General features: G+C 41.9%; 1 protein-coding gene across 5 annotated transcripts in view; it reads right to left on the bottom strand.

Moving 5' to 3' along the window:
• Nucleotides 1-3,006: 3,006 nt before the first annotated feature.
• The window catches only part of ppip5k1b (diphosphoinositol pentakisphosphate kinase 1b), a 59,450-nt gene continuing 39,600 nt past the window's right edge, over nt 3,007-22,856 (bottom strand). For 3 of the 5 annotated variants that reach the window (XM_078282835.1, XM_078282837.1, XM_078282838.1), the window contains 4 exons: nt 19,652-19,801; nt 8,890-9,027; nt 8,033-8,146; nt 3,007-4,687 (listed from right to left, as the gene is read on the bottom strand). In XM_078282835.1, the coding sequence (XP_078138961.1) occupies nt 4,596-4,687; nt 8,033-8,146; nt 8,890-9,027; nt 19,652-19,801 (494 nt within the window). In that variant the 3' untranslated portion in view covers nt 3,007-4,595. The remainder of the gene's footprint in view (nt 4,688-8,032; nt 8,147-8,889; nt 9,028-19,651; nt 19,802-22,856) is intronic. The other 2 variants (XM_078282836.1, XM_071922293.2) reach the window with 1 other exon arrangement.

Raw genomic sequence — 22,856 nt, 5'->3', positions numbered from 1 at the left:
GACAGAGGAAGACAGAGCAAGATTGATAGACAGAGAGAGAAAGGAGACAGGGAGGAAAGAGAGAGGTGAGAGATGGAGGAGGAAGAGGAGGGTGACGAATGAGAGAAAAGGGAGAAAGAGGAGAGAAGACAAGGGAGAAAGGGAGGAGAGAAGAGAGGGAGAGAATTTGAGAGAAATGAGACAGAGAGAGAGAGAGAGAGAGGGATGTGTGTTGGCAGAGCGACGACGGGGCTTTGTTTATAGAGCAATAACAGGCTTATGTGTCTGGACCATGGGTCATTAACAAGACAGACACACACACACACACACACACACATGTATTACTATACTTGTGAGGACCTCCATTGACTACATTCATTTCCCAACCCCTAACCTAAACCTAATCCTAAACCAGATCCTTAAAGAAGTGAGGACAAAGAAAATGTTCTGACTTTGGAGGATTTTCTTCATCTTTCTATCCTTGGTCCTCATAAGTATAGAACACACACACACACACACACACACACACACACACGTCTTAAGACCCATTCAGCTTCACTGTCTTGAGGCAGGGAGGTGTGTGTGCATGTGTTTTGTTGTGCTTGATAACACACTGAACAATGTTTTCACTGGTTTAAATGATGGATTTCTTTTATTCCCCCCCCGCCCAGTATTGTCCAAGCTCGACCTCAAGAGATCAAGCACGATGAGTTTTAACAAAACCGCCTTGTTGCCGATGTCCAGCAGCTGATCACCAAACCGGTGGGAGACCAACTCTTCACGGCGACACACCTCTGTGGCTGGCATTAAATAGCACATTAAATAAAGACATAAATACAGAACTAAAATTACCTACATCAACCCATCTTAAGATATTAAATTAACAAGTTCTCTACGAATCTAAAACTGTTTCCATGAAGACTGAAAACAAATAAGTTTGTTCTACAGCAGGTGAAATATCAACAACAACAACAACAACAAAAAAGACACTTAGGTTTTCTTCTTCAGGGAGTTTTAACCAGGTTTGGGGCTCAGTTCAGTTTCAATTCAATCAGTTTGAAATGGAAAAAGTTTTCATTTCTTTGGAGTTCATAAAATTCACCTCCTGAACCAAATTAATTGAAAGTGAATCGACCCACAATGCAGCCACATTTTGAAAAAAAAAAAAGAAGCTATAAATCAGCCATAAATCCATGATATGTATACCCAAATATCAGTCATTATCACTGGAAACAGTCATTTGAATTAATTGCACAGTAAAAATACATCAGTACTTTGGTGTGACAGCAGATTGCAGACACTAACAGTTTGAGAACTCGGCATCAACCGAGAAAACTCAAAATATGCAGTCTTCGGGTATTCAACATATTTATGTATAATTACATTTATACTATTTACTAGATCAAGTGGTTTTCCCTTTGAACTTGAAACAAATCTATACCACAGATTTTCTTGACATCAGGTACATAATTCTGATTTGGTAACCCAAAAGAAGAAGATGAAAACAGGAACCACACAGCAGCTAGAAGGTCCTGGGTGAAGTTCCTTGCTGGTACGCAGAGTAGAGGATTGATCAAGCTGGCCCAAGGGTTTTGCCTATAAATCCCTGTATTCTGAAAACAATTCAAAATGGAGTCTCATTATATTCAGTGGGGGCCTCATTTATAAAAAGATGTAATCACCCACGTTGATTTTAGAAGTGTGCGTAGGTAGAAATCCACAATTAACATGGCAGCCACAGTACTTACAGTCTGCACTGAAGATGGTCGAAACACTGGCTGGGCTTTGGATCTATAAAATGGACCCATATCTTGCATGAGAAAACTAATCTTATTTTGACAGTGTGCAGCTTTCTTACCACTTACTTCACCATGAGAATTGACACAAAAAGGTTTCCAGCTGTGTTCTGGCTCCTGGCCTCTTTGCACCTTTCTAGGTGGCGGAGTGAACATATTTACAGACTGGAAAGGTGATCTGATGTAGGGATGCACCGATCCGATACTGATATCGGATATCGGTCCGATACTGACTCAAATAGCTGGATCGGGTATCGGTGACAATGGGGCCGATCTATTCAATTCAATTCTATGTTTATGTCTACGTGCGCATACTACGTCATGCGTCAGCAACGCGCCGGTAGACCCGGCCAGAGCCATATAGAGAGAAAACCATCTCTCTATATGGCTCTGGACCCGGCCATTTGCCTTCGGTCCGTCCGGTGGCTCCTCCGGTCCAGCAGCTCCGGAGGATCCCGCCTGCCGTGCGCAGCATCTCGCGCACTGAATTCTCGCTCGTGGGGCGCGAGCCTCCCGCAGCTAGCATCCAGGCTAACAAGCTAACCTGGCGCCCAACCCTCATAACAGAGCCGGGGTCGGGGTGAGGTGACCGGGGGTCGGGGTGAGCTGACCGGGTGTCGGTGCTGATGCTCGGTAGTTAAAAACACACCTGCATGAATACTCTGTCTCTGTTATATGTTTAAACTCTCCCGGGTCACCGCGCGGCCGAGCAGGCTGCCATTTAACCTGCGAGGTAAAGTAGTTTTCCACCAATTATACAATCGGCGCGTCCAGCCAGTAGGTCAACGTTGTTTCCTGCCACAACATGATTTAAAGTGTTTTCCGTGTTCGTCAGGTACTGCTGCTCCATTCGGCCGACACATAGTCAGACTAACATACCTTGATTTTTTTTCTGAGGGCTGTTTCATAAAGCAAGATTACCAGTTAAGCCAGAGTTATTTCAGTAATTTAGGTTTATTCTGCATATTTTGAATGTTTTGTTTTTACCAAGTTACTTGTTTATACTACTTGTGTGAATTGTGATTTAATTTATCAAGTTTGTTTGCACTAGTTTGTGACTTAATTGTGACTTAATTGTGATTTAATGTTTACATTTTGTTCTCATTTGATGCAGTTGTATTGTTTTATACTGGAATTTTAATTCCTGACCAATTTGTTGCTGCATTTAAAAGGTTTACACTTGAATTGTAATTCCTGTTAATTTTGAAGATGTTTTACCAAGTTGCTGGAGCACGATTATTTATTATTTTAATAATAAATAACAATTGAGTACATTTATATCTATGTATTTATTTGTTACATTTTGTTTTACAAAGTTAGGAAAGCAATGTTAAAGTCAAGCCTGATGTTGCTTTACACATAAAAGAATGATCCCAGTCTCTTCCACACAGTGAGGCATAGCCTACAGTTTATTAATTAAACACTGGTATCGGATCGGTACTCGGTATCGGCCGATACCCAAAGCCCAGTTATCGGTATCGGTATCTGGACTGAAAAAGTCGGATCGGTGCATCCCTAATCTGATGGTTTACAGTTAGCATGTTGGAGGCTCCAAATGGCAGCGAGATGTAATGGTTTTAAAAATGTGAACGAGCTCTTGTTTACCAACCCGGCCGGTCTGAGATCCAGCATACCAAGGGGCGAGAGAAGCAAAAGATCTAACGTTGATGAGGCCCACTTTCTCTGGACTCTGGCTGCTCACTGTTGTTTAAGAGACAGGTTGTATTTCACACCTAAGATTTTGATGAATAGGTTGAATCTATGTTGTTTCTATGGACCTCATTCCCACAGCGGCCATTTTTAACTTGCGTCACACTCAGGGTGAGAAACTCTACCCAGAAGAGCAAGTTCAGCCAAGCAAAGTCCTTCTGTTGTAGTATGAAAATAAACTAGAAATCTTGTTAACAACTACAACAACTGCTTGAATTTAGCAGGGAGGTTAGCTAGCTTACTAGCTAGTTAGCTACTAGGCTAGCTAGGATTCTGGTAGCTAGCTAAAGTGGACCAAACACGCGTTGGCTTAAAATGTGAACCTATATCCCTCTGGATTCTTGCAATTAATTTTTGGGAGGTCCATTCTTTTGGTTCTTTTTCTGCAACTTATTCAAGCATAATCATTTACCTAAACCAGGCTTGTGCGCAAAATTGTCTTATCATGATCGTAATCCATCATCTCAATGATCTCAAGTTTAATGAACATTTTTATAAATGAGGCCACTGGTGTGTGTGTGTGTGATTCCATAAAACAGCATTCAGGCTGGGCTATGAAAAGCAACAGGCACTTGTTTTCTTTTCTTCTCCTCAGCTGAACAGCCACAGTAGAAAACAGGAAGAGTTTAGGACTACAGCTGCATCCAAAACTCCATCAGAGGCACAAGTGGTGTGAAGAGTGGCTCCATGCGCTGTCACTCAAAAGGAGCTGGTTTCTGATTTGGCACAGAAATCGAAAAGGGAGGGATTAGAGGCGACTGGTTTTGAACTGTCCAGTTGAGCGGCCTCAAGGTCCCGTGTGTGATCACTGTCAGGAGTGGGGAAGGTAGGGTGATGTGTAGAGCTGTGGATGGGGCACAGCAGAGGAGTGAATGTACATTTTGAGTGTTTATGTGCACAGTCTAGGTATATGTAATATCCGAGGCAGGGTGGCCGCCTCCTCCAATTCCTTGTGAATGTGGGCGGACGGCCAGAGGGAAGGATAGATGGATGAATGAATGAAGAGATGGATGAACGGAGGTCTCAGTGTCTCCTGGTGCAGATGTTGTCCTTGGTTTCCCAGAAGTCCTTGGGTTTTTTTTCCAGATGCTGTACGAAGAGACGGAGGGTCTACTCACTGAAGCTGAAGTGCAGGCCGGGGCTCTCTGCGATGGGGGAGGAGGGTCCCGCACTGGATACAGCGCTGGAGGGGACGCTGCCGTCTTCACACACACACACACACACAAACAAAATATTCTATTAATTGTCCTTTAACCTCAGAAACACACACATCTTAATGCAAATACACATGGATTGTACATACACCCCTAACTTTCATGTTATTATTATTCTTTGAAACTCTATTGATCCTTGATGGAGAAATTAATCTTATCACCTGGCTGGTAGTCTGAGTATTAAATGAATCCATGTAAACTGGATTATTAGAGAAACAGTGTTACTTCGAACCATGTAAACGTTTTAGTCGAAAAAAGTCAGACACTCTTTTTTTATGTATTGGCAGAATCTGCTTTGTCAAAGTCCTGTCTCCCACCTTTTTTCATTTATTTACGATTATTGATAAACATATTATTTTCTTCCTTCCATCGGCATAAGTTTCCTTTGGCCGGATTTTGGTGTTAAACTTGTTCAAACTGAAAGGTTTAATTAATATAAAGAATGCGATTCACTTAAAAACAATTCAGCAGCATGACTAGTTTTTTTTATACATTGTCAGAATCTGCTTTGTTCGCGTTCGTTAGTGAGCTAGAAGTGTGATTTGACCTGTTTTTCCATACAATGTGAATGGAGAGAAACAAAAATGTAATTCTCCAATCGTCTCAATCGCAACAGATAACAGAAGTTCAACATCACTTTAAACTGATTACTCCCAGTAATCAGAGTATTGGTGAGCATGTAAACATACTCAATGCGTGTTTGTGCTCTATCTGATTTGCATAGCGCTGCACTTGAAAACAGCTGCCCTACAACTGAGCCTGGTACACTGAATCTAACTGGAGCCTATAGGAGAACAAACAGAGTCACGCCACCAGCAGAACAAGTGTCCTATTCATCTGCTTCTAACCTCCAGCATCCCTCCCTGTACAGAGTGTGATAAACTAGGCTAAATGGTGACAGCAACCTAGATTTGGAGCAGGTACAGCGACAAAGAGAAAGAGAGAGAGAGACAGAGACCAAGAGAGAGAGAGAGAGAGACATCCAGAGTGAGCACAATGTAAATGTTAAAAAACCAAAGAAGGGGATGAAAAAGTGAAATAAGAGACAAGACAAGTAAGATCTGAGAGCAGCTGCTCCATCAATCAGCAACACCGATGAGAAGCCAAATTAAACCGGCTCACCACCCAGGAGGCAAACAAGCAAAAAAAAACAAAAAAAACAGATTGAAGAAATTAGGTAGGGAGGGAAAGAAGGGGAGGCTGACAACATTGAAAGGGGGGGGCCAGGGCCTAAAAGGGGGCCAGGTTGTTCTCCCCGAGTCCTATTTTACTGGAGTCTTAACTGATAGAGATTCCTCAGGGTGCGCTGCCTACAAGACATTTACATTCTGCTGTTATTTAACTCGTCTGACAGTTTCGGGGCTGGGAAGAGGCGGGGGGATTTTTATATTTGTCTACTAACGCTCACACTGTAAGAATGCAGGCTGTTGATATAAAGCTGTAACTTGCTGTGTGTTAACTGACATTTTAGGTGTTTAGATGATGCTCTTACACAGAGCAGCTTACAGTAGCTGCGGTTACATGAGACATATTTTTTTCCATTCTGAATGAAATCATTCTGATTGAAGATTCCCCCCGCAAGTGTTTACATGAACGCTAAATAAAAGGATCACATAACGTGTGTGTTTACATGCTCCACAGTATGTAATCAGAATACAAGTTCCTGACATGCGCAAAATAGCAGCACATGGGCTTACGTTTTTAAAAGATGGACCCGCGTTGGGCACCTGGCACCGTTACTGCTTTACTGCTGTTCTTTCTGATGAAGCAACAGTTTTATCAGAACAAACGACTGCAACAGTTATTAACCGGGAGGAGACGAGCGCGGAATGAGCACCACAGCTGCCACTTATCAAAATGTTTCTAACAAAAAATAAAAAAGTGTCTGGGGCTGTGTTCGGAATGGGATTCTACCATCCTCAACATACTACACGTGCCACAGAGTTACATGTTGCATGTAGTGTGTATAATATGAGGAGTGTTCCGTTCCGAACGCGACCCAGTTTTGTTTTGCACCCGCAATGATTCAAATTTTCTTCTTAAGTCAAATGGGCGAGCGTGTGCAGAAAGAGTAGAGATATTCCAACCAAAGAAAGTGATCAGAATGAGCGTTTACATAATGAAATTTTATCCATCGAACGGATTATAAAAGGATTATACTGCCCCTCTCAAACGGAATGAAATTTAATTTGGAACGGGCCAGTTTATTCTGATTGAGGTGTTCACATGAGGCGTTTTTATTCTGATTGGGCTACTATTCTGATTACTAGTGGAGTAAAAGACTCCATGTAAATGCAGCTACTGAGTGAGCAGGTTGGGGTTCAGCGTCTTGCTCAAGGACACGTGGCTGCTGACGTACCCCTACTTGCTGATGTGGGGATTGAACCTGCGGCCTTTCGGTTACGGTACAGCGTCTCTAACCTCTAGGTCACCCCTAGATAGATGAATGCCTGTTAAGTCACATCTGCCTCTATCAACATGAAGGTCGTGCAGAACGTGGGTGGTGGTGGATTAGGGCGCTTTTTATATTAACCTTTATCCAGGAAAAGGTTTTGCTGAGCATGCATGCTCTTTTCCAGCATCGCCCTGCTTCACATTCACGCAGTTACTCATATTGAGACATGGGAGCTGCACAGTGAAAACACAGTCTACTGCTGTTCTGTACTTTTCTACTGAGGATTAAATGCCTTGTTCAGGTCAAGGGTCTGAAATGAACACTAGGTAGGGTGACATATTTGAATGAAAAATGTATATGAATTACTTTGGCCTGTTAAAACTATTCTTGGCAGGTGACTTTTTTTTTTTTTCACCAGCCCTTGGCCTTAAAAAGTTAATTTTGGATTCAGAACCAGTGATTTTCCAGTCAAAAAAAGCCTGTTTCTTTAACCTTTAAGCTATTGTTGTACTGTAGAGGTCAGAGGTCAAGTGTTTATACTCATTACTCATACTATATCATTCAGACTTCACAAGGTTTGATATATACTATTCCACACATTTAGTTAGTCCCCAAAATCTACCCAGCCTGCCAATTGGTCAAATAATTTCTATACAAAAAGCATATGAAAAAAAAAATCCAAAAAAAATCCACAAATACAAAAAAAACTAAGTTGTGCAAGTCTACAGACAGAACAAATTAGATTTTAACACTAACTTAAACACTAATTAACTTACTTCCTTTGAAATGACAGTAAACTGAATACCCAACAAAGGTATTCCTAGTTTAATCTCGGAAACCCAGGAACCAAAGTCACTCTTTTCACAAGCAGATATCTATCAAAAGAGACAGATAGGATTGTGTACTGCAGAACGCTGTATAAGCATGAACACACTCACGCCACAGAGGTCGGCTTGGAGGGCGAAGAGACGTCTCCGATCCGGAGGAGGACAGCGGCTGCTGCGGGCTGTAGAGAGACGACTGGCTCTGGGAGTCAAACAGGGCCGAGAGCGCTGGAGGGAGCCGAGCGAAACACACGATGCACATTAACTTGTTTATTTACCAAATGTCATGAACCCAAGCTCATTTCACTCTACAGGAGATCTTTCTTATTTTACATCTGAAAAACTTTGATCAAGATGCACTTTTTTGATTCAATAATACAAATAATTTATTGACTCGTATAATATAATGGACCATTCTAAAGGTCTGAATGCAAAGATCAATAATTTGTGAAAAATCCACAATCCTTCCACAATGTAGTTTTTCCATGTAGGATCACCTACTGTAAAAGCTACAGTTACCACAACATTGAAAGGATACATTGACATTTTGACCCTTTAATTAATTTTATTCACCAGATACTTATCTTTCTATGGCGGATGGGATCTACATTTGAAGAGTAAAATGAGTAAAAGACGACAAAAAAAACCCAACAACAACAAAAAAAACAAATCACAGCTACTCTTACAAAATGGCTGCCGGTATGAAAGTAAAGCACATTATGAGTTACTGTCACCTTGAGACTATTTTGCTTACAAAATAGTTCTGTTTTTGAGGATCAGTTTTTGAAATACTGACTGATTTCAGGCACCAAAATGTTTCCAAAATGGATTTCTTTTTGCACAAATAAAATGTAGTTATACTTATATTTCACATAAGATAGTGTGCAGGTTTCCTACTTCGCCTCTATCAATGGAGACCCACACAACTAATAAGGACTGGTGAGTTTCCATTCTTCTCCATCCATGCCTACCTTTCATGGTCTTGGCGTGGGCCTCGCTGCTGCTCTCACACACCGTGTTGAGGAACTCATCCACCTGCTTGAGTGACAGCAGGTTGTGCAGCGTCTCCAGTGGATAGATAGAGGGCACCATGGAGCAGCCTTCAAAGCCTGCAGCACAGACAGGGGAGACACAAACGGAGCCGGTCGCACCACCCCTCCATCAGAGCCGGGCGGAGGAGGGGTGACGCCACCGCTCCCTGTGCATGGAGGCTGTTCTCCAGGCGGCCGCCCGTTCTCTCAATACTGGCAGGGCAGGAAACTAACTGTTGTCTACGCTGGACAGTAGTAGAGTAGATCCCAAAATTCACCAGCCATTTTCACCATTATACCAACCAAACACATTTTTAGGGTAGAATAAACATTCTTATTCTGTTCTATGATTGATTGTTGATCAGTTAGATCTAGTTAGTTTCATTCTCTGTAAAGTCCTTTGAGACATGCTTGTGATAAAGGGCTGTACAAATAAACAAATTGAACTTGAACTTGAGTAAGACCTCCAAATTATGGTTGGTTACTCTCCAAAGTGGCTGGTACAGGAGACAAACTTACCAGCCACAGCCAAAATGTATCAGCATTATGGCTGGCGATTGGCTGGTGTTAATTTCCCACCCTGATGTGGTGTTGCCTGTCTAGCAGAGCAGAACAGTGCTGACCATAATGGAAAAATGTCACATATAAGAGGGTTCGGATCAATTCACTCGAAATTCAGCCACATGAAAATATTCACTAACTGACTGAGTATTTATTAACATCAGCATGTTGGCAGCTTTAACCAGGGTCAATGTTGCATTCATGAGCACATCGCATGTACCTTTGAAGTTTTGAAGTCAAGACACCTGACCTGCATTCATGTGCATTTCCGTCACAACTAAAAACACCACCCTCCCTCTCCTCCTCCCCTCCAGTTTTAAGTAAGCAGCAGTAAGTACTTGGTGGGAAAGTCGGATATCCAATAATCCCGATAGCACATGAATGCAAAACAAGCCCCTGTAACAACAAGGATCTGTCCTGCTGGAGAGTCGTTGAGCAAGAAAATGACTTGTAGCTGAACTTGACCTCTGACCTCCCTAGGCAGGGGGACAAAAGAAAAGAAAACAGCAAAAAGTTTTCCTGAATTGACTGAACTGACAGTGAATTGATCCCAACCCTGGTATATAAAAAAGGTACATTTAACATTAAAGCTGTGTTGTAGTGCGGGTATCATACAGAGTGCTATACTAGGATCATACTAAATTGAATCTGAATCATTCTTATGAATATGTAAACAGTTTTGTGTCTGTTAGTATAAACATTTCTCTCGCCTTTGGAATAAAATGCTTATTTAATGTCAATAAAGGTACTGGTGGTTTCACGTATGCAGATTCTACATGGATATATATATTCATTCATTCATGGAGATATTCATTTCATAAAATGCCATAAAATAGTACGTGTGCTGAAAAATTTAAATACAGTTGTGCCATGGCAGGCTGACTTTCACACACAAACTTCAATCCAGTGGCATTCAGTGCAGCGCAACAAAGAACACCGTGATGAAGCGATACCATGACAAAAAGGAATGGATGGAGGGTGAAGCAGCGCTTCCAGTCCATCCATCTCCCCAGAGAGCATGCCGGTCAGCCTTGCATTTCTCTGTGACTAATGTACTATGACTACAGATTTTTCCAAGGCGACTCCCTGAAACAGCTTGTCTGATTCGTAACGACACAAGCAGAACGAACTGCAGTCTGCGCTTAATGGACAGGAACCATTCGAGGCCTTGGGGGGGCAAGATATCAATTTCCCTGTTAATAATTTTTACATCTACCTTTTGGTGGGATTAATCAATGTTAATGCAGTTTCTCGCAGGATCATTCATGTAAAGTGTTGACGCAACACAAAACCCATTAAGGAAGTCAAAGGAAATTGTAAATTTAGAGCCTTAAAGGAAAAATCCACCCTTGGATTCTCTTACAATGTTAGATATCCTCAGTTTGTGATCTTCAGTACATTCCAGGAGTTGTTTTGATTTTGATGTACCCACTTTCCCTCAACCTGCCTTGTTTACTTTCAGTTAGTGATTTCCTACATTTCCCAAAATGCCTTTGGACAACCCCAAGAGAACAGGCGTGAACTTGTTGCTTTCAAACAAAGGTGGGTGTATGGGCATATGAATATGGCTAGCTAACCTACTAGCTAACCTACTACATGTCAATGATCACGGCCGCGCCTCTTACTCAAAACTCATCATGTCTTGTGGCTGCATTGCATTCTGGTCTATTGAGGCTACTGTTGGTGGAGAAATTGGTCTCTCTGTCTTTTCTATGATGGATTTCTCCCTGTATGATTGTTGAACTTTGGTGCAAAATGGTGAATCTAGAAAGAAGCCCCTAATCTTTAATCTGAAGGACTGACACCAAAACTTGATGTTTACTGTTGATTTTTTAGATCGCTGAAACATTTTCTGTTATCAAACTCCATTGTAGCTCTGCTGGAAATATCTAAAAGTGACGTCAAATCGTCTACGTTTGTCCCATTATCCGGGGCAATAAGAAAAGTACATCACCAAACAACAAAATCGGCTCAAAAATGCAAGATACATCACCAATACCAGTTTTAAACAAGGTTGAAGTGTTTTAGGGTGGATTTTTCCTATAATAGTGAAGCCCTGCCCTTACTTTATGTTGACTGTGAATGTAGAACATTTGGCCAATGCAGCTTTATCAATCAGACAAAGCTAAGATCAATGTTCAACATGAGAAGGTCTCCTTATCAAGGCTTCTGTTCACAGTAGGAATGAATATTAAAAAGCTGTGATGTCTGGGCGGCTCAGCAGGCTAAGATGCAACCCACGTATCCACAGTGTCAAAAGTTTGATTCTGGCTCCTGACCTTTTCTACACTGCATCTGCCCTCTGTCCCAACTTCCCTGTCTGTCCTTACTTTCTAATAAAGCAGAAGTAGCTTAAAAATAACCTAAAAAAAAAAAAAAAAAAGTGCTATAAGATGGCTTTTATTGTCTTTCCCTCCTCCCTCTCTTTGCTGCAGCCCTTCCTCTCCATATGGATATCAAATTCAGCTCACACACCAGATGCAGCAGATGAGCAGAAAACACTGATGCTACACTGCACCATTCATTCAACCGTTTACCTACACAGGCATTCGCAAAGGATGGAGGACAGGAAAGGGATGACAGAAACATTCGGAGGAGCAAAGGAATAAAATAAAACAAAATGAAAAGAAACTGCGACCTTGCCTAGCTTCAAGTAACATATCATACATGTCAAAGGAATTGTACTTTGCCAAAATCCCAGTCTACTGTAGCAAGTGAGAACCAAGCATGTCTCAAAACATCTGCAGGTGATTACAGGCCGTCTTCTCTGCTGACTGCAAAGAATAATTGTGTAGCTGCGTTAAGGTGACACAGCGCGCCAAGATGTGCTCCAGAAACTCTCTACAAAATCAGCAGTTTACGAACAGGCCACCGCTTAATTAGCCAATTAAAATGAGGGATGAGACGATGACCCAGATCTTTCATCAGACACTCAAATATCTGCCATCTGGCCAGGATACCAGAAACATCTTTTGCGAGCGCTGAGGGAGACGCAACGGTACCCAGTCATGACCTCCCACAGCGCACCAGCCAAATCAGTCCCATCAACTCCTCCTTTCTTAGACCAACTCTTTTCTACAGACAGAGCTGGATAAAGCCGCGTGCTTAAGACCTCATTAATGAACACTGTTTTCTTTTCTGTGTGGTAACCGCTACTAGAGGAGGGAACATGCACACGGTGCAGTCCAGGCAAGCTTAAAACTCTTCCACAGAAGACTTTGTTTCTGTGGGCATCGAGTGTTATCCACCCAGCATGCATGTAGAGCAAGTAGTCTTCCTTGTGCAGTAGATCTCACAAAATATGGTATGATTACCAATCAAAAGGCAACAGTTCAATCAATGGCAAGAAAAAAGAAAACCTTGCCTTAATATTGCCTTTTCTTTTTCCAAAAAGGACTTTGTTTAGTGAATCTTGTGCATGGAAAGACTGGGTACAAAATTGAGAGAGGACATCTGTGGCAGCTATGACTGAAGTATGCAGAGGAAGATGAACATTTTCTATTTTGAGTAGCAAGTGGTGCATACTCTGGCAGGCATGCAAAAAGACATAAACAAAAAAAAAGGAAGACGTTTAAGGATGGACATGAAATGAAATGGAGCAATGAGGATAAATCGAAACACCCAAGCGGGGCGGCAGACAAGTGACTGACAGAGAGAGAAAGAGAGAGAGAGAGAGAGAGAGAGAGAGAGAGAGAGAGAGAGAGAGAGAGAGAGAGAGAGAGAGAGAGAGAGAGAGAGAGAGAGGACGAATGCACAGGAGGAAAAACTGAGAAAGGACAAAATAACAGGCCAGGGTGAAAAAAACAAAACAAAACAAAACAAAAGGGAAGCAATGAACACTATGCAAAGCTCAGACTGCATTGGCAGCATCCCACTTGCCCCAGCACTGCATGAATGGGGCTAGGAGGAGGAGGAGGAAGCAATAGGAAGTGCGTGGGCTCTACAGGGGCTGACCGTGGACGGACTCAGGGGGCTCCTGGCCGGACACCAGCCAGGTCTCGAGGAGGCGAAGGTGGTAGGGGCAGCGGAGCAGGTGGTGGGCCATGGCCCCGTCCACAGCCAGAGGGGGAAACCCCGGCAGGGCCGGCTCAGCGGACAGCCCCCCCAGCAGCCGGGCTACATGGTGTTGTTCCTCTAGGGGCTCTGAGGGACAAGAGGCAGAGCAAGGAGAGAGGAGAAGAGAGCACAGTGGAGCAGGAGGAGGACAGGAGCAGTGACAGCGGCTGTGCCAGACATGATGGGCACAGAGCTAAAGGAGCAGTGGGTCAGTGGATTGTGTTTGCAAAGTGGCTTGTCTAGATAAAGAAATAAATCAGAAAAAAACATGGTCAGTAGTAGTACAGAAGTAGAGAAAAGGGAAAATATACTGCATTCTCAGTCTTCGTAAGAGTTTACTTGGCTGTTTGGCCATTCATTTGACTTTAATTTGACTTTTTGACTGTAGAAGACAAACTGACTCTAGGCAGAAGACTATGCTGCAACCACACACAAAAAGTTAGCTGATACAACCCTACATTCTCCATTTCAAAGCCAACAAAGTTCAAACAACTAACCTGAGGTCAAATAACGACAGAAGTAATCCACGTCAAAGTCAATAATCCATATTACCACAGATAAAAGGGAATCAGTCAAGACACCAAAGAGACACAGAGCTACTTCAGATGACATGGGAAACACTACAGTCTTCAAGTCATCAATAGCACTATTCAAGCACATATGACTTCACCAGCGGCTGACATCTAAGGGTTAAGCCTTATTGGAAGATGGTATTTGGACAACCGAGATAAGAAAGACAGCAGGTGCCAGAGGGTGAAATGGTTACACAGCGGCGAAGAAAAACAGCTAAAATTTGGTTTATTTTCAATCAAAAAAGTAGCAGTTTGACCATCCAGTGGCATCCTATACTATAGCTAACAGCATACGAGTCAATCAATTTCAAATCCTAATCAATCCAAAATGTAAAGTGAAACTAGTCACTGGTTAATAGAGCATCCATTCTCAAATATTTCAGGTTTACTGTAAATAAGTAGAATTTTCATTAAAGGCAGACTCGAGTGAATTGACCCCAAACCCGGTGGATCAATTATGATTTAACTAAACCAAAGTACTATTTATTCAACAATCAACTAAATCCATGGAGATGAACAGGCACCGCACTCTCTCCATTAAAAGTTGTATTTGTGGCATCAAAACATCACATTCCAAACACGATGACCTTCATCGGCACAAAGAAATGTCCTTTATGAAGAGAGTGCAAGAGTGAGTGCTTCTCCTTGGCTTTTATTCCCCTTGAAGGTAGAACACAAGCCTGATTCGTCTTCCTTCAATATTCAACTAACCAAGAAATAATCACGGCTGCATGGCTCCGGCTGAAACGCTAGATAAAAGCAATTTTTGACTCAATGCCAAAGTTATGAGCGAGCAAAGCAGACCCTAATGATTGCTCTATTGCCACTATGCTTCATAATGGAAAATTCATTAGTGCTAATCGGCTAATTTTCTCAGTGAACCCAATGGATTCACTCATGACCTGGCAAGCAAGTCAATCGAATCAAAATGGATAAAAAACAGCATTTTACATTTTTCTTTCTTGCCATTGTGTGAATTGGCTGTACAAAAGTCAACAAGATGTTTGAGTGGAGGTTCTACTAATTAAGAAATAATAAATCGATTTTGTGAAAAATTTGTGACCAGATTGATTTGTGACTCAATCTTAAAAAATACAACCAAATAATGTTCTCAAAAATGTTTCTAATCAACAAATACCTGAGACAGCTAAATACTTAAATATTCAACAGTGAGTTTTACTTTCACAGCCATAATTATCTCATAGAGTAGGTGTCACTGTTTCAAAATGGTGGACATCTCATTTTGGATTTAAACTTCTCGGTAACACTTTATTTGGATTGTCCAATGTTGATACTCATTGAATATCTATAGACTACTCACACAATGATGAGTGTCAGTTGAAACTCAGTAGACTTTTTAGTGACACATGACTTGATAGGAAGTTGAGTATCAACACTGGACTATGCAAATGATTTGTGATCAACTCTTCTTATGTCAAGAAGGCAACTTTTCAGTTTTGTATGGAATGCATCTTCATGTCCTATTTTTAATAATTCTACCACAGACAAAAAGAGACAAACAGGGTATCTGCAGGTTTCAGAAAGCCAAATTTAACAATTCAAATGGAATTTGAATTTAAGACCAATTTAATTCAATTGGGTTTAGTAAAGCAGAAACGATGAAAAAAACAAACATGTTTTGTATATTATATTACCCTTGCTCTGTATTAATCTAAGAATGGACATTGCAGGGTGAAACAATAACACCTTTAAAAACTGTATTCAACACATATTTTTAAGGCCTTAAATTTAGATTATTTTAAGATTTTTTTTCAGATCAGATATTTTAATGAGATACCCTGTCAAAGAACCGAGTCCAACAACATATGAACTCCACACACACACACACACACATATACACACACACACACACACACACACACAGGCTACTCCAGTCATCACTGTGGTTCCCACTGTGGTCGTTTATCCACATCTCTGTCAACATTATATCAGATCTCTGAATCGCACCGACTCTGCTCGTCAGTCTGGACCTACAGGTCAGATGATCCTGCTGTTTGGACGACACGCAACGCTCCTGCTCAAAGTTCAATTTCAGTCTGCCTGAGTGAGTGCCAGCGTTCAGCAGACTGCCTCCACACGCTGGGCTGTTCCAGAGCTATTGATCTAAAGCGGAGAGTCATATCCAAATATTAAAATCGTGAAAGGACTTGTGCTCCACCGTGTGCCGTGCAATAGCTCTCAATCTGCCCCTTCCGTTTTCTTGTCTCAGCTTATAAGAGCCAGTGGGATTGTCATCAGTGAACTCATCCATGCATGACTGGCCCTTTCCACTTGGTTGTACAAAACTGCCTGAAACATATTTCAAGAAAGTAATGAGGGAATTCTCATACCGCAACTTTCACATAGTAAGACTAAAAAATCTTTTCAGAAAACGAGAACTAGGGAGAGATACTAATTTAGTTCCCAACAGCTGCAGTTTGCAAAAGAAATTGAGCTACTGTAGTACTCATCAGCAACAGATACAGACAGTAGAGCAGATACTCAGATATATAACAGAATATAATAAAATATAATGGAGTTTTCTCTTTCATAATACCCTGGTGTCGATGAACTCCTTCACTGAACTTCATTTATCAGAACAGACTCAGCCAGGTTAGGTACAAAATGAAACCAATAGCTTCAATGAAATAGTTATGAATATGACACGGCATATTTTTAAGCGATTAGAGATTTTGGTTAAGAATAAAATGAAGGTATTTTCAGTTACCTCAGAAATAACACATAGTTGATTGTGAAATGGTACTAATTTTAAAAAAAATTAATAAAATTGCAACCAACTAAATTTCTGTGGTCCAAACTAAGAAATTAATGAAAAAATAAAATAAAATAAAATAGCAAAGCTAACTAAATTTCTGTGGTCCAATCTAAGAAATGAATGGAAGAATAAATAAAATAGCACCTTTAACTAAATTTCTGTGGTCCAATCTAAGAAATGAATGGAAGAATAAATAAAATAGCACATTTAACAAAATTTCTGTGGTCCAAACTAAGAAATGAATGGAACAGATGGGGTGAAAGGAATGGGTTGGATTGCCACAAAGTGCAAGTGAGGACATGTGATATGTTATGTGCACAGACATCCACACGTGGAAATATATCAAAGGAAGGAGATATATTCCACATACAAACATCCGTCCTGTGGAGAGACAGCAGGATCAGAGAGACATATTAACAGGTGCAGGCAGAGCAGATGGTGTTAGAGGTGAGGGCCGAAACCAACACAAGGTACAAAACACCAAGGGTGTGTGGTGAAACAGAAACTCGGGAGAAAAATCGAGATCGTGGAGACGTTTTAATTTTAATTACGCAGCCAACGTCAAACCCCAAAAATAGAAAACACAGGAAATGTTTTCCCCCAAAAAGGTCATGCAAGATAACAGGGAAACTGGAGGAGTGTCGAGATATAAACTTGAAAAAAAAGAGGCAGACATACCATTAGTCGGATGCCTGGCAAACGACACAGAAAATCTCTTTACTGCCGGCATAGAGAACAGCTCTGAGGAGATAAGAAAGGTAACTGGTATTACTGGGACTGCAGGCTCCTGGTACCTGTGTCTGCCTGTTTGGAGTTAGTATGTGTGTGTGTGTGTGTGTGTGTGTGTGTGTGTATGTATGTGTGCGTTTACATGTGTGCATATGAAAGAGGGAGGGAAAGGGAGACAGACAGAGAGAAAGAGAGACAGACAGAGAGAGTTGGCCCGTCGATTCATCAATGTCCGTTTGTTTGTTTGTCTGCCAACCAAGATGCGTGAAAATGAGGGTATCTCTGAATAAACAGAGCGGAGACAGACCATCTGAGAATGTGAATGGGAGAAGGCTGTGGAGTGGATGGAGTGGATGGAGTAAATGATGGATGTTTGGGCTGAATGGTGGGCATGCAGAGGAGCGATATTGGGCTTTAATCTAGTGGGCATTTCAGGGTGACAGGAGACAATCTGTGAATCCAACCTCTCTTTCTTTCTTTCCTCGGAGTGCTATTGACTTTCTCTTTAACTTTAACAAATGCCCTCGCTCCGAAGAAGGCAGGCAATCACAGGTGGATGGGGGGACTGTAGGACCAATCGGAAAATGTAAATGCAACTGATCACACTGTGGACAAAGACAAGGAAATCATAAGATGCTGTAAAGAACATCAAGATCTTTCACTCAACCACGACACTGCGGTTCTGTCTGCTGTTTTAGCTCAGTGTGTAAACCAGCAGAGGACTTCCTTCCAGAACGATTCCAAAAACGTATGCTGCCCCGTCTCTCCCCCTTTAAATAAACAGCGTTGACGTCAGTCCAAACCCACACCTGTCTCCCAGAGAGCAGGACATAACATGATGTAACGGCTGTGAGGAAGGAAAGCATCCGTTTCCTGCTACTAGTGTCCAGCCTTGCAGCCAGAGTGACACCCGGTGGCCAAACTGAGCAGCTCAGCTTATTTCACACCCGCAGTGAGAAAAAATAAATAAATAAATGGGAAAAAAAACAAAAAAAACGGCTGCAGTTTTGCCAATGTGCAGACACAGTGTGTGCTTCCATATAATCTGCTGGTAAAATTAGCTGTCGGTCTGCTGAGGTGATCCAACTTTAAGAGGTGTCAACTTCGGCTGATATTACCAAGCAGGCTTCTGTAACTGAACATCCATAACCGTGTGAATAACACCCTACCGGATGTTTGGGATCATAAAATCCCTATAGGGACCCCTGGTGGCTGTGAAAATAGCCTGCTATACTCACCGTTTAACAAAGCGAGACCGAGGGAAAAGGGTGGGGAGGGAGTGTGCGACTGGGGATTATTAAAAGGTGGATTATTGGGTCTTGAAAACATATCTGTTCCAAATAACAAGCTGAGTTTCTCCATGTAAGGATTAATTTGTGATTAATGAAAAAGCCAGACCTCTGGCGTCCAGACACAAAATCTATTTTACTGTGGATTATGAAATTAAGTTGCCTAAGAGGTGACCTAATTACTGCACAACAACATGCTCAAAAAGAGAACATTTCAACACATTAAGAACCCATGCAGGCGGTGGTGTGATCAATGAGCGGTCATGCTGATCTGGAAGAGCATTGATCACCGATAGCCGCGGTCTTTCACACAGTCCGCTACAAGCTTGCATGCTCAGCATATACTGCACAGCCAATCATTCTGCTGTCGGCGCCATCATTATGCACACTGCATGGTAAATCACTCAAGAAATGTGATGCAACGGTTTGAAACTGCTGATTTGCTTGTGTTTTTGGAAAGGGGGCTACAGAGGGAAAGGCTCTGCCATTAGCCAAATGAAACCGTGACAATACTGGATGTCCCATAAATAAAAGTTTCTGAAGCTCATAGAGGGATAGTAGGAGGAAACAGAAGTCATTTTAAACCCCAAGTCTACCCAGAGAAGAGCTGTGAGTCCTTCTCAGTGCCTGGCAGGAAAAAAAAAAAAAGAGGAAAGGACAGATGGAAAGACCCGCCTTGTGGAAGAGGACAGATAGCTGTGAGAAGCAGGGCAACGTACCGAACATACCGATCTGGCACGGCAGACTGCCGGGGGACAGGGGCGGTTTGCGGTGGTGGAGGTGTTGCGTACGGACGTAGTCCCGCAGGTTGGGGGCGCTAGAGGACACCCCGAGGACCGAGGCACTGAAGAGGCCAGAGCAGAGGGAGCCTGTGTGAGGAGGAGCCGCGGGGTGGAATGGGATGGGGGGGATGGGGGGGAGGGGCGAGATGGAGGGATGGATGGAGTGGGAGGGGAGGAGTGGAGGTGTGAAGGGCGGGTATTAGTTTTTAGTACACACCATGCCGTTATTTTTAATAATAGACTGTTGCTATGGGGAGATTCTGGCATGTGTGTGTGTGTACATCTGAAAGAATGTATTGAAATGTGAAAACACATATTTGGATGATTTTCATGATTTTTATGATTTACATGATCCTTTACAGGTTGAGAAAATTCTGCAACCCCTTGTGTTGATGAAACCCTTTCAAAAATGATTGGATTAACTGAAAAATGCATGGCCCACCATGCATTTTTCAGTTAACCTGAATCTGAAAACAAGGTGCTTCGTAGCTCCTGAAAAGCTGATATACGAGATATATACAAGGTCTTCCGACAGCGAGGGCATCTGTAGGGTCCATGTGTGTAGATGTGGGTGCATGCAATATGTACTGTATGTATGCATATATGTAAACAAGGGTGCCCAAGTGTGTGCACAATTGCATAAAGGATGTGTGGAAGGCAAGAGGCACACTGACCAAGTCCGACATGTGATTGTTTCAGACTTCTGCTAGGCATTAAAAAGCAATTAAAGTTATTTTACTGACATTGTTATTTTTGTGGCAATTTGTTACATTTGCATTGCTTTTCTTCCTGAGAATGGCCGCAGGTCTCCGCTCCTCTAAAAAAGTTGTGGTGTTACATGTAAGTGTGCGCACCATTCCTTTGTTCTATATACAGTATCGTATGCAGCGTACGAACAGAGGTCAACCCTGTCCCTCTTGTTTGTGACCATCGAAGAGTTGGTGATGAGGGAGGTGGTGGTGGTGGGGGGGGGGGGGGGGGATCACTCTCTGAGCTCTTGAGAAAGTCTTCACACTTACTATACATAATCAACTGCTATGCCCCACTCAAAGGATGCCGGGGGCTTAAAATGGAGAAGCTTTGATGTCATGTGAACTTTCAGACTTGTGATATTCAAGTACTGAGTGACAGTAGCACTATACTCAACCTGAATTGTGCTGCTAAATCATTGATATTCAAGTAGTATAATCTCTTATTCTAGGAGTGCACTGTGTATGTAAGAGTAGCAAATTAAGATATTTTTCCCCCCATTTAATGCTACTGCACAGAGGATAGACACTGTACAGAGCAAATAACACTTAAAATATTTAAGGTTGGAGTTGGAGATTTCTGGAGTGATTACCAAGCTACGAGTAGTGAAGCAGTTCATTGCAGCCAAGCGCTGAACTTGGGTTTCAAACACCCGGACAAGCGCAGGTGACAAAAATTCCATTCCATTCCAGTCCTATTGTCACATTCATGGTTTTATGGTTTTCTCCACTCCACGCTCGTCTCAATTTAGCTGAGGGCTTTTCATGCCTGTGTGAGTATCAACAGTATCACCATGTTAGCAGGTTGTTTGGGGTTAGAAGCCCTTGGGAACTGTACACACAGAAAAAGGAGGGTCCTTCAAGGGTTCTTTGGTTAAAGCAGTTGTTCCCTATGTAACTCTAATTATTCAAAAAACCACTCTAATTTGTAAAAAAAAAAAAAGAAAAAAAAAAAAAATTCAGCCTAAAGAACCCTGAGTGGTTCTTAAAAAGTCCTTTAGTACTACTAATTTGGAACATTTTATGCATTTTAAAATATTCTTTACTGTACCATAGCGGATCTATGCAGAACCATTTGAGCATGCTGCTATAGAACCTTTCTAAAATTGTTCTGTCTAGTACCAAAAGGGTTTTGCTATAGGACAAGCCTAAAGAACCATTTTCTGGTACTTTATAGCACCCGTTTTTTTTCAGTGTATGGTGATCATTTCATCTTGTGAGAGGTTCTAGCTTGTTTTTACAGATAGATGTGAATGGAACCAGACAGGGATAACTGCCCAGTTAGAACCCTATAGGTAGAAATTGATGAATGTATATATTTAAATATGTAGATGGTGATGAATACTTGTTTATTTATGGATCAATGTACATATACGATTATATAATTCAGTATATAAATAGTAAATAAATAAATTATATAAGACCCCTTCTAAAATTAGATTCTCTGCATTTTAAAAACAGCTGCTCTTAAAAATGATTGCTGGGTTAAAAGTTAAACTCACTATTGAATAATATTGTTATTAAAGTTATAGGCCATCTTGAGACCTTCCATTTTAGGGGATTTAATCACCTATATTTTAATTCCACAATGCATATACAGTATTGCTTTTTGGAATGGCACCCTTTATATATTTATCAAACCCGTCTGGCACTGGGAGCTTGGGTAACACTATTTTTCAAAGTCTGCTATTATAATAATATTTAATTTTTATATATACATTTTTTATATAAATTTAATAGCAGAATGTCAAATGCCTATAAACTAAGACTAATGATATTTTTGTGCTTCAAACACCTAAATGGCATATGTATAGATCCAATTTGATCCCCAGAAGTTAGTTCCCTGTCCTGTGGAGATCTTGGAAATAAGGGACAGAAACAACTCTGTTACATGTGTTGTCACCTTATCACCTAGCGGTGATATCTGTACGGCTCTGAGCGGTACGTGACATCGGAGATCCTGAACACAACTCTCTCCGCTGACCTCTTCCCTACATAGTTTGGGCCTCGGCCCATTTGGCTGCTGCTGTGCTGTCATGGAAGCTATGCAACCATCAGAGAGAGAGAGAGGGGGGGGGGGGGGGGGGGGGGATGGAAAGAGAGAGGGAGGGAGAGAGGGGGGTTAGGGCAAGAGAGAGGGAGGGAGAATGAGGGAGAAACAGAGAGAGAGAGAGCGAGAGGGGGAGAGAGGGAGAGAGAGCGAGAGACACAGAGGGAGGGAGAGAGAGGGGTTAGGGCAAGAGAGAGGGAGGGATAATGAGGGAGAAACAGAGAGAGAGAGAGAGAGAAACAGAGAGAGAGAGAGAGAGAGAAAGAGAGGGGGACATGAGGGAGTGGGAGAAGTCACAGCTGGGGCTTGAGAGAGGTGGAAGTTCAATGATGAAAGATGGAGA

Source organism: Centroberyx gerrardi, chromosome 4 (assembly GCF_048128805.1).
Source record: "Centroberyx gerrardi isolate f3 chromosome 4, fCenGer3.hap1.cur.20231027, whole genome shotgun sequence".
Lineage (NCBI taxonomy): Eukaryota > Metazoa > Chordata > Actinopteri > Beryciformes > Berycidae > Centroberyx > Centroberyx gerrardi.
The sequence above is the reverse complement of the archived record's forward strand: the minus strand, read 5'-3'. Positions and strand labels throughout refer to the sequence as shown.